The sequence below is a fragment of the Tenrec ecaudatus genome, chromosome 16, assembly GCF_050624435.1.
Source record: "Tenrec ecaudatus isolate mTenEca1 chromosome 16, mTenEca1.hap1, whole genome shotgun sequence".
NCBI lineage: Eukaryota > Metazoa > Chordata > Mammalia > Afrosoricida > Tenrecidae > Tenrec > Tenrec ecaudatus.
Window position 1 is genome coordinate 12,131,918 of NC_134545.1, and position 18,856 is coordinate 12,150,773.

The 18,856-nt window shown below is 49.4% G+C and overlaps 1 protein-coding gene across 1 annotated transcript in view; it reads right to left on the minus strand.

Annotated features, from left to right (window-relative positions):
- Positions 1–436: 436 nt before the first annotated feature.
- RNFT2 (ring finger protein, transmembrane 2) overlaps positions 437–18,856 on the minus strand; it is a 75,480-nt gene continuing 57,060 nt past the window's right edge. Inside the window, exons 8-11 of the mRNA XM_075534315.1 lie at positions 14,086–14,235; positions 13,171–13,236; positions 12,950–13,051; positions 437–4,667 (exon numbers count right to left, since the gene is read on the minus strand). Of these exons, the coding sequence (XP_075390430.1) occupies positions 4,533–4,667; positions 12,950–13,051; positions 13,171–13,236; positions 14,086–14,235 (453 nt within the window). The 3' untranslated portion in view covers positions 437–4,532. The remainder of the gene's footprint in view (positions 4,668–12,949; positions 13,052–13,170; positions 13,237–14,085; positions 14,236–18,856) is intronic.

Below are 18,856 nucleotides of genomic sequence, written 5' to 3' on the forward strand. Positions count from 1 at the left end.
TTTTCTCCCCATCTCCAGACTCGACTCCTGACCCAGGTGTGGCCACAACTCCACAGCCCACACACTGCAGCAACTGTTTTAGGGCTACGCTATTAGGAGTCGGGCTTGGCACTCTAGCGGGAGTTTTGGGAAAGCTGGCGCTCTCTGCTGAGGTTGTTGAGCTGATGGAGTAAGAGCAACACACTTCTAGAGATTTTTTAAAAAACAATTTATTAGGGGCTCATACAACTTTATCACAGTCCATACATATACATACATCAATTATATAAAGCACATCCATACATTCCCTGTCCCAATCATTCTCAAAGCACTTGCTCTCCACTTAAGCCCTTTGCATCAGGTCCTCTTTTTTCCCCTCCCTCCCCACTCCCCCCTCCCTCATGTGCCCTTGGTAATTTATACATCGTTATATTGTCATATCTTGCCCTATCCAGAGTCTCCCTTCCCCCCCTTCTCTGCCGTCCCTCTCCCAGGAGGAGGTCATATGTGGATCCTTGTAATCAGTTCCCCCTTTCCAACCCACTCACCCGCCACTCTCCCAGCATCGCCCCTCACACTCTTGGTCCTGAAGGTATCATCCACCCTGGATTCCCTGTGCCTCCAGCCCTCATATGTACCAGTGTACAACCTCTGCCCTATCCAGCCCTGCAAGGTAGAATTCGGATCATGGTAGTTGGGGGGAGACTCTTTTTCAGGGGCACAACTACCTATGAACAATCCTCAGAGGAAAACAGCATCAGGGTGGAGAGAGACGCTTCTAGTGGCATCCCTAGATCCAGCTGTGCCTGAAGTCATACCATCACACATGCCAAATAAAATCCTGCCTTATATTTCAGTCAGTTTGAGTTGATTTTCTGATTCTTGGAGCCAAAATGTTCTGACTGGTATATTCCCCTGGCTGGCCTTATCACCATTCCCCGAGGGCCATGAGCTCTCACCTGCTGGTGTTCATTTACAGTCCCATGCCCACCCTACTCTGGCAACACTTATGGAACCAGCCTCTACAGTCTGGGTCCACCCAACCTTCAGTTGGCCAAGCAGTGGGCACCCTGGGGGCCCTCTCCGATCCACTTGACCGCTTCTTGTGGCCACCTCGCAACTTTGTGAGTTCGCTGGCCGTTGGGTTCCGAGGGTCTCCCCAGTGGAGAGTCTGAAGTGCTTGCGAGGTCCTGCATCAGCTCACAGTCACCGGCCAATGGGTTCTCTGGAGCAGGAGGCAAACTCTGGGGAGCACTTTCTGCTTCAGAGCACCCCAGGGGATTGGACTGAGGCGGAGATGTACCTGGAAGTCATTCCGTGACTAGCTTCTGCCCTTTCTGTCCTGCTTCACTTTACAGATGGCTTCTCCTGGGATGGGGACGCTCCCCTAATAAGCCATGGGAACCCTGAGGGGGCCTGCTTTAAAGATACGCATCCCCCAACAGGGCACAGTTTCTTATTTCCCTAAAACATTTCCGCATGGCTGGAGAAGGAAGGAGAATCCAGATGACAAGTGGATTACTGAGAAGGGCAGACTGTATCGGTAGAACTTAGTGGAGACTTAGTGGAACTTAGAGGAGACATTAAAAACACTAAGGTGAAAGAAAGTGTTTTGAAAATGATGGCAACAGATGTACAAATGTGTTTGATACATTTGATGTATGGATTGTTATAAGAGCTGTAAAAGCCCACAGTAAAAGGACTTATTAAAAACAACAACACTGCAGGTGTAGGAAATTTTAAAGAACTAGAGAATAGTTGTGCGTTTCATCAGTGCTCTACCATACCCTGGATCTATCGTCTTTTCTGAAATTTTAGATGACTGGATGAATGGGATGGTAGAAGTTAAGGCAAAGCAAAAAAATCAGTAATAACAATATAGATAATATATTGAGGGGTCAGAGGGGTGGTAGGGTGGGGGCAGGAGGGGATAAAAGGGAGCTGATATCAAGGAGTTCAAGAAGAAAAGAAAATGCATTGAATGATGATGGCAGCAATTGTACACTTATGCTTGATCTAATGGAACTATGGATTGTAATAATATCTGTGGGAGCTCCCAACAAAATGTTTTTTTAAAAAACCAATAAACACCATAGGTGAATGAAAAATGAATTTTCTCTGAAAACTTTCACCCAAACTACAATAAATATACATACACATATACATAAACAAACAAAAATGTCAAATACAAAGACTACCACAGGCAGCTGTCTGGCCCAGAGCAAAAGCACTAGAAGGTTCTGGGAATCACTTCATGTCCCCTTGCCCCAATCTCAAGTCTAATCAGCCTGAAAGGACCCCACCCTGCGCCTCAGTGCATCGCCTCCTCTCCCCTCTGGACAGGGATAGCCGAGTCTGAACCCCCCAGGTCCAAACCTTGCCTTTTTATTCCAAATAGTGTTATTATCTGCAAGCACGTGGGCCCGCATCAGTGAGTCCTACAACACGAGGAGTAGGAGACTCTGAACCTGAGGCTCGATGAATCCATGGAACAAACAAGGTGCAGAGCCAGGCTGGATAAAGGAGAGGAGCATGGCTCCTGCTTTCCTCTTGGGGATTCGGGCTGCTGCTGAACTGGGGCTGGGGAAGCCATGCAGCCTGTTTTCTTCTTCCAGGCTTGAAAGCTCTTTGCTTTCCCTTCCTTGGGCAGAAGAGAAATCCTCCCACCCACCAGGAAACCTCCAGATGGGGCTTTCCCACAGAGGGTTGGGACCAGTGGATGCAGTCCCAACCATCCCTCCCACCCCGGAGCCCCAGGGCCGCACACCCCACATGTTGCATGGAGAAAGCGAGAGACCAGTGGCGTGGGCTCTAGAAATCTACATGCCCACAGCCCCTTGTATACACTAGCTTTTGGTGGCAGGGAGTTGAAGTGACTTCCCAAAGCCACAGCAGTTTTGGAATGGCGTCCCAGGTCTGCCTTGGCACTCTGCTTTGCCTGCTCCTCCCCCTCCTCTCGGACACTTTCTTGGTGACATCTGAAATCTGCAGGCAGGGAAAGCTCTCTGATGGAAACCTATTGGAGCAGCTCCTCTGGCTTCCCTGGAAGCGCCGAACAGTGGCTCCCCTTCCTGCCTGGTTATCCAGGCAAGTGGAATTGTAGCACCAGGGCCATTTCCATAGTAACAGAGCTTGAACGACTTCACCCTGCTCTGGAAGCGATGTCTTGCTGGGGACCAGGAGAGTCAGGAACAACAAGCAAAGGACAAAGTCCTGGTTTGGTGGCACTCACGGGCAAATATCCTGGATCGGTCAGGGTGGGGCTCGTGATACCATGAGGAGCTGGGTGCCCTCCACCCATTTCTTCTTGGGCTCCCATGATAATCTGCTGCCCAGCCTCATGGACGGCTGCAGCTGGGGCTGACAATGACAAGACAAGCGTTGGGAGAGCAGCATGGGCATGATTCCAGTGACTTCTTTGTGGTAACCTGTCCCCTCGCATTCCAGATTGCAAAGCAGAGAGGGCTCTATGGGTGAAGAAGAAGGAGTCCGCTGACAGATGTCACTCAGACAGGGATGGCTACAGGGCTCTTTGCCACTATCCTGGCCTGGGGGAAAAATCTCCTTCGCCCTGAAGGCTACCGGGATAGGGAAGACAGTCACCAGGCCTAACCGTCCACTGAGGAAGAGGACAAGAATAGAGGGCATGAGAAATAAGGATGGGAGTGGGGACTGGGTGGTACCCACATCTGCGCCAACGCTTGCTTGCCTTTCTCCTGCCAGAGCCCAGAAAAGTCTCGAGTTGAAGGGACCAGTCTTCTGGTGGAGCCAGTCACACCAGCACCGAGGTCACCATCAATATTAGCTCACTGTCACCGTTCCCTACACAATGTGCAGCACCCAGGCCATTGATCCTTGGCCAGGGCTGGGCACCAAAACCACCTGGTGACTGGTTAACATCCTCTCTGCTGGGCAGCCCTACACCTGCGCTGCCTGAGCAGGTGGTCAGCGAGGGGGAGAAGAGGGCAGCTCTGGGATCGGACAGGCCTGTCGGGAATACAGTCTGCCATGGGCAGGTTATCGTACCAAGCTCGGTGCCTCAGTTTCCTCGTCTGTAAATGGAGACTTGGCAGAGCCTCCATCCCAGCACTGTTGAGAGACGACATAAGGAAACACACGCTGATGCAGGATGCTGTGCTCGGCACACGCTAAGTGGTGGGTCCCGGGAGCTGCTGCTAGACGGGGCTTCACAGTGATGCGAATCCTTGGACTTGGCCATCCTCAGGCAGGCAGGCAGGCAGGCATCTTCAGGCCTCTACCTAGTTTGCAGCATTAGGAACTAGGTCCCTAACCAACACCAACACCCCGGGGTAAAATGAACCAGAAGTGGGTTTTCAGATGTTACCAGTTCCATTCCAGCTGACTTCTGGTGGGTCTCTACCTGGGTGGGGACCACATGTCAGAGTTAGGATGCGGAGCTCACAGGCCCCACAAAAGGGAAGAGGAAGGTGAAGTGGGGAGCAGGGCCTGAGGGTAGAGAGATAGAGGAGGGAGGAGAGAAGTACTGAGAGATGTCTCAGTGGCTGGGAGCTTCACGGCCTCGGTCTCCAGCCCTAGTACACCTGGAAGTGTGCAGACGTGGCCCCATCCTTCCAGCAGCGCAGCGTGTCCACGGCCACGGAGCGGCAGAGTGGGCAGGTACGCTCCCGGTCCAGCCAGAGGCACAGGCACTCCTCGCAGAAGACGTGCTGTGGGGACAGCAACCCGTTATGGAGTGTCTGCTGTCGCCCTGCCAAAGCACTAGGAGCTGGGGACCCAGCGGCAGGAACGAAACAGACCAGCCCTGCCCTCAGGGGGACAAAAGGTTCCAGGGGAACTGAGTGCATTCACATGGGCACTGAGATGAGAAAGCAGGGCAGAGGTGGGGGTGGGGGGTGCTTGGAGGCTTGTGATTTTAAGTAGGGTTGCCAGGGAAGACACTGCTGGGATTGGTGACTGACATTTGGGTAAACCTTGAGAGTGGGCAAAGAGTGACCCAGATGGAATCTGGGCGGAAGAAGGGCATGTCTGGGAGCTGGCACAGCATGTGCGAAGGGGCAGGAGCATGCCTGGCTGCTAGAGGCACAGTAAGGAGAAGAGTGCAGCTGGCCTGGGGAGGGCTGGGGAGTGGAGGGCCTTCTAGGCCACTATGAGGATTCGGTGGGAACCTTGGCCGGGCTGCCAGTGTTTTAAAAAGACTGTCTTGGCTGCTGCGTTGAGAACAGGCCACAGGGTCAAGTAGCAGGTAGGGGGATCAGAAAGGCCAATGGTGATTAGGGCCAGTGGACTCCCCCACTCTCTGGCTCTATCATTTCAGTGAGTGACTTAACCTCCCTGAGCCCCTGTTTCCTCATCTGCAAAATGGGCACTGTCATAGAAACCTCCCACTCTCCACCCCACTGAAGGATTAAACCATCATGGGGAAAACACTAGGAGGTGACAATGACCTGTGGCACTTGATTTTTGAGTGGATTCTGAATGAGGGTGGGGCTGGGTGGAAGGGACGCACAGGCACCTAGCTCTCCAGGACATTATCTTATTTATTTGGCATTACTAAAAGTTTAATTGAAAAAAAAATGCATGTCATAGAAAGATCTCTTTCAAGTCCGACAGTCAGGATTTCCAGTGCCAGACAAACGATTCTCATCACTCGTGGGTTCATTTAAAAGCGTTTTGCTCAACTCCATAAAACTCTGAAAGCAATCTCACTTTATTCCCAGAGGTGATCTAAGAAAAGAAGTGGAGAATTTTTTTTTAATTAGGTAGGTCTCCAGGATGTTTTAATGACAAGTGGGGACATCTGAGTCAGGCCCGTATCATGCATAGCATGAACTCAGTGTTCCTGGCTGCGGCAGGGGGCTTGGGGCTACGAGGTAGAATGGCTGTCTTTTGGGAGATGCACACCAGTGCCTAGGGGTGAAGAACCAACCTTTCCACCACCTACTCTCGGCTGGTTACAGTGAAAACCTTCTATCAAGAAGAGACAAATGTGGCCACACAGGAGTGATGAGCAAATCCTGGGGAGAGACGGGAGGACATTCATTCTGCTGCCCTTCAACTTTTCTGTGCATTTGAAATGATTCAGAATTCAAGATGGCAGGGAAACGGTACTATAACATCGATTAAAAATAAAGCAAAAAAAAAAAAAAGGTCACTTGGAACCGTGCCTGGAGAACATCTACAAAGTGCTCTCTCAACGCTAACTTTTACAATAATAATAATTATTATTATTATCCTATGTCAATCATCTATTAGGAGCCCTGGTAGCACAGTGAATTGAGCATCGGGTCACAAACCACAGGGACAGCAGTTTTCACCCACGAGGTGCTCCATGGGAGAAAGATCTACAGCTTTGGAATGAACAGGAGGAAGTTAGAAGGTTTGGGATAGAATAGGAGAAAAGCGGAACAAAAGCCCAAATCACAAAAGGAGACGGGGTTCTGGTCTGGTAGAGACTGGTGGAATTCCCTAAGACTATGGCCCTCGCCAGTCTTCAGATCTAGAACTGCCCCCCCACCCCACCCCTTGTTAGAAGAATCAACCGTTTGGGATCAAAAGAGCGGCACTGACCCAAAGAGGAAATACAGAGGGTCAGAAAGAGGAGGGCTGGAAGAGGGAAACACAGGGAGGGAGGGAGGGAGATCAGGGACGGCCCTGAGGGGATTAGAAGGGATGTGTGGAAACAGAATGCCTGTGAACTGTTGGATGTGAGACTGATGGTCTGCTCTGCCAACCGTCATTTAACTTATACTAGGAAGTTAAGCTCTTTTTGAACCCGCAACCAGTATGGCATCCCTAGGTGACCAACCGTAGAACAGTACTGTCGAGGAGAACCCCAAGGAGTGTGTCATGGGGTGCCGGATGGATGGGAGTGTGGTCAAGGAAAGCTTTCTGGAGGTGGGGACACTCGACTTAAAGTCTGAAGGATGTCCAGGAGTTAACTGGGCAAAGAGAGGGAGTGGAGAGAAAGCATTTCCAGGCTGAGAAACAGCTTATATGAAGTTCTCAAATTCTACAGACATCCATGTGGCTGAGCATGGAGGCAGACCCTTCCCCAGTCCAGTCCTCAGATGAGACATTAGCCGTGGCTGATACCTGCACCGTGGCCTAAAGCACAGGACACAGCTAAGCCCTGCTCAGATTCCTAGCTCCCTGAAGCTATGAGATCATAAATGGATGGTGCTTTCCACCACGAAGTTTTGGAGTAACTTGTTAAGCAGCAATAGAAAACTGACACAAGATGTGTGTGACGGCTGGAACTCCTGCCCATGACACATACAAGAGCCCTGGCTGTGTGCGAGGCTCCCACATGGAAAAGGGGGGGGTATGGCGGAAGCCTCTGAAGATCGTGGGGCCTGACTGAGTCAAGACCTGGCTACTCTGTGTTGCTCTATGATGCTGTACACGTTTCAGAGGAGGACAGACTAAAAAGAAAGGCCTGGTGACCTACTTGTGAGGATCGCCACGGTCTCATCCATCATGGATTACAGGGGTGGCCGAGGCCCGGGCAGTTGTATCTGGGTTGGAAACTGACTTTCCAGAAGTCAACACCAACAACCAGGCCGGAGAAACAACACATACACACACCATAGATCTTTAATCACACACACACACACACACACACACACACACACACACACACACACACACACCATAGATCTTTAATTATACACACACACATCTTTAATTATACTAATCAGAACAGACATGAACAGACTTTGAATCAAACAATTCTGAATATCAGCATAGTAGTAAATACTGAATCTCAATACCAACACCTGGCTATGTACATGATCTAGGTTGCTTGGATTAACCTGAAGACGTCCTGGGACAAGTGTCTTTACTCTTGGGTTACGGATGACATGGAGGGCCCCAATGGCAAATATGCTGTTCAGGTCCTTTCTTCCTGGTAGGCAGGGTGCAGACTCAGACGGACAGGGCACCCTCAGAAATGTCCAGGAACATGTGCTTGCATCTTTTAATGCCACCTTTCGGGCATCTCAGTGCAAGAGGCCTCTGGATTGGGGTTTGAATCTGCTATTTAGTAATGGTGGGGCTTTGGACAAGTCCTGCCTTTTGAACCCAGGTCTCCTTCCCTATAAGATAGGGCCAAGTTTCCCTGCCAAGGCGGCCGTGCTGACAGACACAGATCAAGTGTGGGCTCAGTCAACACAAAGCACGGGGACGTGTTCTCTTGGCCTCTTCACTTTACATCACAAAACGTGCACACACCACATCACCGCGAGCCAAGATCGCAGGGCAGTGTGTTCTCTAAAAGCACACCGACTCTCTTTAGTAACATTTCCAGCTTCGTGTTCTGAATGTCCTTTCTCGGGCAGTGCAGGCAGGAGGCAGACCCTAAGTACTTAGGGAGGACAGGGCAGATGTGCTCTGTCTGAGCCAAGTGTGCTGAGCTCTGGGCGTGCGCATGCTCTGCCTGACTACCTAGTTAGTCCAACAGACCATCTGCTTCCCAGGCCTGGGCCTGGGCAGAGGGTTAGGAAATAAATACTGAGCTTAGACTGATAACTCTGAAGGGGACTCAGGCATAGTGGGTTCTTCCCCACTCCTCATCTGTCTTTCCTTCTGTCCATCTACTTATCCGTCCAGCATCCAACCATTCACCTAGCTATCCACCTGTTCACCTATCCATCTGTCCATCCATTTGCTCAAATGCCCGTTATTTATACAGACCCCTCTATCCACCTACCGTCTTCACCCAGTTACCATTCATATCCATCTATCCATTCATCATCTAAACACTCACCCATCCATCCACTCATCCACTTGCTCATCTTCCCAGTCACGTAGCCACTTACACCTCTATCTGCCCCCCCTGTACTTACCCACTAACGTCTTCACCCTGTCACCACCCCTGTCTATCCCTCCATCCCACCCCATCCATGCCCCACTTACTGAGCCACACTGAAGTTCTGCTGCTCAATGAGACAGAGCTGGTCCTTATCTCAAGGTGTTTATACTCTGGCAGAGGGGAGAGAGACCTGACACAACCATTTCCACTGCTAACCACTGAGCTGACAACTGGGATAAGCACTGTGGAGGGAAAAGCCCTATCAATGAAGCCGTACAGTGGGAGCACTGCACAGGGCACTGGCAGAGCCGGCTTCTTTGAGGAAATAACAGATAGCCAGCGGTTCTCAATCTGTGGGTCATGACCCCCTTGGGTGTCGAACGACCCTTTCACAGGGATCGCCCAATTCATAACAGTAGCAAAACGGCAGTGATGAAGTAGCAATGAAAATAATGCTATGGTTGGGGGGTCACCACCACATGAAGAACTCTATGAAAGGGTCGCGGCATGAGGAAGGTGGAGAACCACCGCTCTGAGCGGAGTCATTCGTCCCTCTGTTCACTTGCTTACACAGTGCATTTTGGAATTAATTAGGACCATTTCACCTGTACAGTCAACTGTGCCATTCCAGCTCCCGCTCACGGCCCGTCTCCTCCCAGGACCGTGCCAGGCTGGGATGTGGGCTCGGCCTGGGCATATCTGAGTCACCACCTGTCATGGCCATGGCTCCCAGACCTGGCACAAAGGTGACAGCTGTCTAGCCCTTCACCAGAATCCTGTCGGGTTTGTGAAGATGTAATGATACCAGAAGAATAGAAGAGAGACAAACAGACTGAGACAGGAAGAGATTGCCAGGAAGGGGGTGGGGGGTGCGGGGAAGAAAAGGAAGACTTTGACCTTGGCAATCCTGCTCAGACAATCACTGCTACCGAAAAGGAAATACAGATGGCTCGGAAGCATATGAAAAGATGCTCAACGTCATTCATAATTAGGGACATGCAAATGAAAGCCACATGGAGATAGTGTTTTTCACCTGTCAGATTGGCAAAGCTCGGAAGCGGCTTGACAACGCAGTGTTGGGAAGGGCGGGGAGCAGGCGGTCTGTCATACTCGCTCTGGGAGCATTATCTGATAGACTCTTTGATGGAGGGCAAGGTAGCAGTACCTGTCCAAACTACACCCCTCTGAACTCATAACGCCACACTGAGCAAGAGCTCGCACCCATGTAAAATGGACTGCATGGCAGCAAACGAAAAATCCCAAACCTGTTGCCTTCCAGTTGACTCTGACGCCAAGGACCAAGAAGAACTGCCCCACGGGGTTTCCAAGGCTACGCATCTTTACAGAAGCAGGCTGCCTCGTGTCTCTCTTAGAGATTGGCTGGTGGGTTAAACAAGCCAACTGGTCGGGTACAGCAGGATGCTTAACTGCTGCCCTGCCAGGGCTGCTGGTGCGATGGTAGTGTTTACTGAACCCTGACCATGTGCCAGATCTGAACGAACTCATTCTACGAACACAAAGGCCCCAGGTAGGTGTGATTAATCTGTGCAGCTCCCAAATTATGATGACTGCCATCTTTGTAATGATAACAGGAGGTGATAGCATATTAAATGCCCATCAGTCGGAGGATGATTAATACGTTGTAGCCAATCCAAATCTGTAAATGGCCTGCATTCTGTGGAACACTCTGGAAATAAAGGAGACTGGTGATAACAGGGACTTTACTCTGGACACTGAGTAAGGATCAGGCCCATGATGCTCAGTAGAGCAGAGGGTCGGTGAGAAAGAGGAGGACTCTCATGACATGTGGCCGCAACAGTGGACTCAACAATTGGGAAGGCGGCACAGGGCTGGGCAGTGTTTCATTCTCTTGTGCTAAGGGCCGTTATGAGTCAGGACTACTCGGCAGTACCTGATGATGACCAGGAGGAATGGGTGCGGGGAACAAGGGTGGAAGGCTTGTCACCATTCTCTTTTGGGCACCTTTACACAATTCCCTTTTAGGATTTTTTTTTTTAATGACTTGCTATGGCCCTCTCTAAGGAGCGCTGATGGCATGGTGGGTTTACCCATTGGGCTGCCAACCACAAGGGCAGCAGTTTGAAGGCATCGGCTGCTCCTCCGGAGACAGGTGAAGTTCTGTAAGATGGGCAGAGGCAGCTCTCCTCTGCCCCATGGGGTCTCTCTGGGTTAGATTGGCCTCGACAGCAGTGAGCCTCGTCCTCTCTCCCCTGGCCCTGGGAACCACCAGTCTCCTTTGGTCTCTCGGCATTCGTTTGCCTATTCTAGCTATTTCATAGAAGACGGACAAACAGGTTTGTCCTGGGTCCGCCCTCTTACACCTTGCATGTTTTCAGGGTTCATCTAAATGGTAGCATGTATGAGAACCCCACGTCACCACACAGGCAGACCAGGTTTTTGTTTATCCATCCGTCCACCCATCAGCTGCTGGACACTGGGGTGGTTTCCACCCTTTGCCTCTTGTCAATATTCTTTGAGAAAAGCTTTTTCTTTGGGGAAAATTTCACACATACAGGTTACAAAGAGAGCACATGGACATTCTTGGTAGCCCCTGTCCAGTTTCGGTCCCCCCTTATGTGACATGATTGTGAGTTTCCAGTGACATCATCACAAATGAAAAGCCCACACTGGCACCTCACCACGAAGTGCGCATGGGATGTTACTGGACCACATGCATTTCCCCACAGTTGTCTTTTTCTACACCGGCATCTGGCCCAGGCTCCTATAGCTCAAAGTTGTCCCCTAGCCTCGGGACTTCTCACTTTGGAATTATGCAAACAAATGACTGATGTGTTAAAAAAGTTTAGAACTGTGTTCCAGAGTGTTCTAGAAACAGACTGCATTCAGCCTTTCTTCCGAGACATCTCGAGCCTCTATCTAACCTTTGTGTTAGCAGCCAAGTGTATTCACTGTTGGTGCTACCCAAGGATTTCAGAAAAACTAATAAAAACATTAAAACCAATCCCTGAAACAGCAATAACAATAAAAACAAGTTCTAATGCACAAAAAGGATCCCTGGGGAGATCTGGTGGGGTATGCGCCCTGGGTCTCCTGCCTTACCCCTCCCCCTAATAGCCAGCCACTCCAGCCTGGAATCCCTCACTCTACCTTGTCTCTGGGGACCAGGCATGAATCTCTCTTACACAGTACTTATCACTGGCTGCCTCGTCTCACAGTTATTTATGTATGTGTCCATGTCCCCAAGGAGGCCGTGAGCTTCCAGAGCAGGGGACAGTGCTGTGTGGTCTCCGTCCCCCTCCCTGAGGTCTGCTAGGAGGCTCTGACTCGATGTGCGCAATTTGCTGAATCGACATTTTAGCTGCTGATGTTGGGAGGCGGTGGAGGGATGTATTTGGGGAGTTAAAAGCAACTGTCAGTGACCTACAACTCGTCATGGGAAAACAAGAGATAACAAGTATTGCCAGGATAAGAATAGGGCTGCATAACTCAAATGTAGCTTTTTTTTTCATAGATGATCTCACTTAGCTGCCATGACTGCTCTATGAAGCAGACATGATGACCATGCCCAAGGTTTAGGGAGATGGGAGTGACCTATTACTCAGCAGCAAGGGTTCTACGGGCACCCAAACTCAGGATAGTCTGAGCCCTGGTGGCATAATGGGATCTGTATTGAGCTGCTAACTGCAAGATTGGTGGTTGAAAGGAGAAAGGTTATGGAGTCTGCTCGTTAATATTTAAGTCTTGAAACCCAAACGGGAGTTCTACTATCTCCTATATGGTTGCTATGAATTGGAATTGACTCAAGGGCAGTGAATTTGGCTGGCTTTGGAGGCCAAGCTGAGTCTGGCAAGGATTCACTGATAAAGAAACTGAGGCTTAGGGTGACGCAATCTTCTTCAGTTCACTAGATGAACATCTGCTGAAGAACATGGCCTTTGGCTCTCAGACTGACTCAAGTTTGAATATTGGTTTGCTGCATATACTTGGGACTCAGTATCCCTATCCAAAAAAATGGGCCACTACCCAGTTACTAAGTTATTGAGATTTGAACCCAGGTCTGACTGACTCCAATCTTGGCCCGACTAGATTGCCCCCCAAAATTCATCCCTGAGCCCCAAGGTTTGGTTCCTGGTCAGTCTTTCCTGGCTTTTCCACGGGGCTCTGCTATCCCTGGGGCCTCAATGGTAGCCCACTCACCTGGCACATGAGGACCACAGGCTCTCGGAACTCGGCCTGGCAGATGGCACAGATGTCCCCGGCTTCTGTGCACTGTTGTCCTGTAGCCCTGACTCCATAACTCTGCAAGACAGATGGTGATGAGCCTTCAGGGGAGTGGTGGCCCCACAATGCTGTGGGCTCTGGGGGTTGAGAACGGCGCCAGATGGGTTCCCCCATTGGGACCCCTGGAGCCAACTCACCTGAGAGGTGCAGAGAAGCTTCAGCGCTTTCCTGACGCCACCCACGCGGCCACAGATGTCGAACGACTGGAAAGGAGAACAGGGTGCTAAATGAAAAGCTCCCAGTTCTCTGCCGGCTGCCCTGAACAACCACAATGGATCACTTCTACTGTGTCCCACAAAAAAGACAAGTTAAAGGCCTAACACCAGCGGCGCCTGTGAATGTGGCCTTGTTTGGATACTGGATCTTTGAAAGGTTATGAGCGAGGTTCCTAAGAGGTCATACTAGAGTAGGCTGGGTCTAAATGCCACCTGAGTGGTGTCTTAGGAAAGAGATTTTGTTAGATGTGTGGGAAGATGTGTCTATAAGAAGGCTGCTGAGAAAAATGAGCAGGAGAAGGGTGTGTGATTTGGACTTGGGGTCCCTGTGCTGGGAAGCTACTAGACCCAGGGGAAAACTGATGCCAACATCCATGAAAATCTCCAAGGGACGCTGGGCCACAGCAGCTGAAAGGGAGGCAAGGGCCTTCTCCCCTGAGCCAACAGAGAGAAACACCTTCCGCTATTTGCTTTTGTTAAACCCAGGTCAAAAGGACGCCTCTACAGCCACGGAACACCAAAGACGACTGGGAGGCACCAGAAGTAGGAGAGGCATGCACAGTGTCACCCAGGTCCCTCAGAGGGAGAGGCACGGGCAGCAGCCCGGTGGACCTTCAGCCTGCAGGGAGTGAGAAAGCATATCCCTTGCTGAAGCAGCCCTAGAAAAGGAAGACAGCCCCAGCCTTTTGACTGCAGTCAGACTCTCCTCAGTCCCACCATGTTTCCTTGGCTCCAGTTTCTTTATCCACAAAACGGAATTATGAGAAAGTTGGTTATATTAGGGTGGTTCTACCCAGGGATTCCCCGGTCTCTCCTTAGGTTCCCAGGTTACCTCACCTTGCAGAGGCTGTAGAGGATGATCAGGACCCCTCCCAGGAAGTAGCTATTGGAGGAGTCGTCTCCCATGATATACTTGTACCACAGCTGGATGGGGACAAGCGATCGGAACAGCTGGCTCAGCTCCTCGATGACCAGATAGAACTTGCCCTGCAGCCGCAAAGAGAACATCAATTCTTATTAGCAGTAAAGACCCAAAGGACCGAGCTGGGGGTCCCTGGCCCGAGCAGTAATGACAGCCCAGGTCACAGGCAGGCCATTAATCAGCTGTGGAAAGCACTCAGACCCATTCCTAATGGGGTTGAGAAACGGCCTGGGAGCGGAGGCCCCTGCCCACTGCCCTCACCCAGGGTCCACCAGCCCCAAAGATCAAAGTGCCTAGGGTCGGATTTCATGGAGGCAGAAACTCGACACCTTTGGTAGAGGGGATAGGGTGTGGGGGCACGCCTTGGCTCCTGCTGCTGCCAAATGTGGGGTTCACAGTTCCTGCCCCAGCACCCAGAGGTCTCCAGAGGGCTGATGGAGCTATGATGGGCAGCCACCTTCTGGGGCCCGAGCAGGGGACAGGTCAAAGGTGAGGCTGGGAGCACAGCTCCATCACATACTACCTTCAAAGAGGCAGAGGGAGGACCTGGTCATAAACATGGGCTCTGGGCATCTAGACTCAGCTGGGTATGAGCCTCGTTGAGCTGTGTGTCCTCAGCCTTGGTTTCCCATGTGCAAAATGGAAACCACAACTCCGACTTTACAAGCTTGTTCTGCAGGTTAAGGGAGGTGAGCACACAGAGCTCCAACATGGGTTCTGACACAGCACATTACGGTTGGCTGTGTCTGCCCTGACTCAGAGTGAGCCATGCACCATGGAAAGAAGTGCTGTCTGATCCTGCAGCCTCCCCACGACTGTCTAGGAATTGGACCACTGTAATCTGTAGGGTTTCTCACTGGTTAATCTTTGGAAGTAGGTGGCCAGGCCTTTCTTCCTAGTCTGAGATGCCTGACGTCTGAAACCTGTTCAGAGTCATAGTGACATGCACATCTCTACTGGCTGACTGGTGGTGGCTGCTCACGAGGTGCACAGTGAGGGACTCGAACTGGGGTCTCCTGAATGGAAGGCCAGAAGTCTACTACAGAACCACTGATACCTGAATTGGTATCCGATGTGGCTGTGGAGTGCCTTGGAGCCCAATCTCACAGGGGAGCCTGAACTGTCCTATAGGGCTGTGGTAGTTACATAATTTAGTCTAGCCTGTCAATTAAGTCACAGCCTGATGGTACCACCTGGTGGGTGTGGCCTTCTCATAAGAAGGATCCTGGGACCTTCCTCTCTCTCTCTGACTTCACCTTTCTACTGTTGAGTGACTCTGGGCATTGCTGGAGCCATGCTACAGAGCTGCCAGAACCCTGAAATGCTTCTTCCGTCATTGGATCCACAAGACTATACACCCATGGGCCTGTGGTCCTCCTGCACTTTACATCATTGCGTGCGGCTCCTTGAGTCTACAGAGGGATTTACGTGCTAGTATCAGACTTGTGGACTTAATCTGGGCAGGGCTGGGATGTCTGCTTGCTATATAATCACTTCTTCATCGAAAGTTCTCTCTTATACATGTAAATGAGTGTCACTGGATTTGTTTCTCTAGTCATCCTGGACTAACACACGGGCTTTCTAAGGGCCATCTCGAGCAGCTTTATAGCAGGCTTTTCTCCCACAGAGCAGCTGTGTGGGTCCAAACTTCCAACTTTCAGTTGGCAGCTGAGTGCTTAAACTGTTGTACCACCAGGGCTCCTTCTTGGTATAGAGTAGCGATTGATCAACCTGGCTTGCCTTCCTGTCTTTGCTCTTGGGCAAGTCCTGCAAACTCTCCAGGGCCTGCACTATATAGGGAAGGGGAGCAAAACTTCCTCCTGAAGTGTCTTTTCTTTTTTAATAGTTTTAGTGGCATAAACTTCATGACATACAATCTCTTCATTCAATCATGTGAAGAAGATTTGTGCTGTCATCACTACAATCCATATCAGAACAGTTTCTTCTCAGACTCCCCTTTCTCCCATCCTCCCTGACGATATACACCCAGGCAATGATCAATCCAGTTACTGTCTCGATGGATCCGTCTGCCTTGGTTTCAGAGACAGAAAATCATGCAACACACAAACAAGAGGCAACCAAACAAAACCCAAAACCAACAACGATAGCTAGACAACACAGAAAAACCTCAATCAAAAAGAAAGCAGAAAATATTAAAAACTGGAACAATTCTAGAATAGGTGTAAAGGGAGATAACGGCATCTTCCATAATCAACTTTAGAATGCTTTCTATTTGATACAAAGATATTCACACTCGTAGACTACGGTCAGAGGAGATTCGCCTGAGGTGTAATGCGTGCGGGGACCCTGCAAACGGAGTCTAGACTTGCACTATCACCCTAGTCTTCTGAAAACAGGGTGTTCGCAATTCAAGCTCTGGTACCATTCCCTCCTTTGGATTTGGGTTTTGTTTTGTACATTCTTGGATCACGCAGGATGGTGCGCTTCTTCCATGTGGATTTAGTTGATGTATCACTTAGTTGGCTGCTTGTATGATGACAAACTTTTAAGACCCCGGATGCTATTCTTCCTGATAGCCAAGCACCACTTGTTTTTTTTCACTACCCTTTGCCCCAGGGCCCATAGCTTCGGTGAGCTCTTCGTGACAGTAAGGGTCAAGCAGGGCCATGTCGGAAGAACTAATTTTTCTTAGATTGGGGCTAGAATTAAGTATAAATCCAAAAGCCATTCATTTATGTATGGCTTATATATGTCTATGGTTCACTTTAGATAGATCATTATCATTTTATAGTAGAGAACATTTTTAATCACCCCCCTGGGGGCATAAGGTAATTCTATTGATCACATTATTAATTGAGCCAATGGTATAGAATTTAAAACACTGTCGAAGAAATGAAATTATACAAGTACAGGCTGGCTTCAGACTGCAGTACTTGAACTGCTGACTTGTACAGACTGAAGTCTTATGTGACTGGACACTATGTACAAACACAAGGTGTGGGGGGGGGTGATAGGACATGCAGTTTCATGAAAAGTTAAACAGATACCTAGCTTATCCCCACCAATTCCAATGCTCTCGATATTTATAAAAGAGCAGAAAAGCCAAATAAAACATAATGTTCATTATTGTGCAAATGTTCATGGAACCTCTAGTCGTCATACCCCGGAACTGGAAAAATTGCCAATGTCTATCGGTGAAGGAACAGAAAGACACATTGTGATCTATTACACAATTAGGTACTAACTACTCAGCAGAGAGGTAAAGAGATGGTTGACAGACAACGTGAGTGAATATCACAGATAATCAAGGGCAATTGTTATATATATGAGTATATATGATCTAATTCTGGCTTTGATGGAGTTTGAGATTAGGTAATGCTGACCTATGGGGTTGGAAATCCCCTCAGTGGTTGGTTGCCTGGGATATACTTGTAAGGGGCATGAGGCAATGATAAGACTTATGGGAAGATTTTCCGTTTTAATTGAGATGGTGGTTACTTGAATATATGTTGAACTGCTAACTGAAAGGTTGGCAGTTTAAACTCGCCAGCAGGTCCAAGGGAGAAAGTTGAGGCTATCTGCTCCCATATAGATGTACAGCCTAATAAATTGTATATAAGGTTCCTATATGTCAGAATCAACTCCATGGCATGGGTTTATATTTGCTACAATACCTCCAAATATATGCTTCATGTAGTTCCCCACATTCTACTCAATTTAAATTGCATCTTTGTAAAGTGGACTGAAACAAACAAATGAATAAACAAACAGGTAACCCTCTCCATAGCCCTTCAAAAGGCAAATCATCTTTGTTCCAACTAATTCTACATGTAAAACACGTAAAATGTGTCCTAACAAAATTACTTGGAATGTGTGCACAATTGGAAACAATGCACCAAATGGCCACCTCACTGCGACATTCTTTGTAACATTGAAACAGATAAAAAGGAACACAGGAAGTGTACAAAAGAGGGCCTACTTAGGGTAGCATTCAACAACAGAAAGCCATGCTGCCCCCCAAAAGCTACCCTAGAAAATGATAACCTCACAGTGAAGAACTGGGGTGCACACCACCATCTTCACCATGCACGAGAAAGGCAAAGACCACAGAATGGTCAGACTGGCAGCATCACTGAGACCTGACAAGGAAGTGCCAAGCGAGGTTTTAGAGTCAATCTTGGACCAGAATCAGGAGAGTAGTGGGGCAACTAGAGAAACTGGAGGCAAGTCTGTAGTTAACAGCAATGGAATTCACGCCGAGTTCCTGGCTATGCTCACTGCTCGGTGTTTCTGGGAATGCCAATCCTAGGGAAAGTTAGATCAAGTGCGTAGGGGAGCTTTTGGTAGTGTTTTTGCAACTTTTAGACCTAAAATGATTTCAAAATAATTTTTAAAGTCCCGGTAAAGGTATTTATTGCCCCAGGGAAATGCCGTATATGAAACCACTGATTTTCTGCTTGTTCTTTTCTACTTTTTTTTAAAGTACTAAGCATATGATCTGTTTAAGTTTGAGAAAAAAGCAAGTGTTATCAAAACATGCTGTCTTCTCTCCCTCAAATGGATGATAGCCAGCATGTGGCTAGAGACTTTACTCTGAGGGGCAGGGGACCCCTTGAAGCAGACATTCTCACATCTGCCAAGGATCAAGGACCCTCACCCCATTGCCTGACCCTTGTGGCTACTTGGCCCCCTCCCCAGTGTGAGATCACCATTTCCCAAAGGACC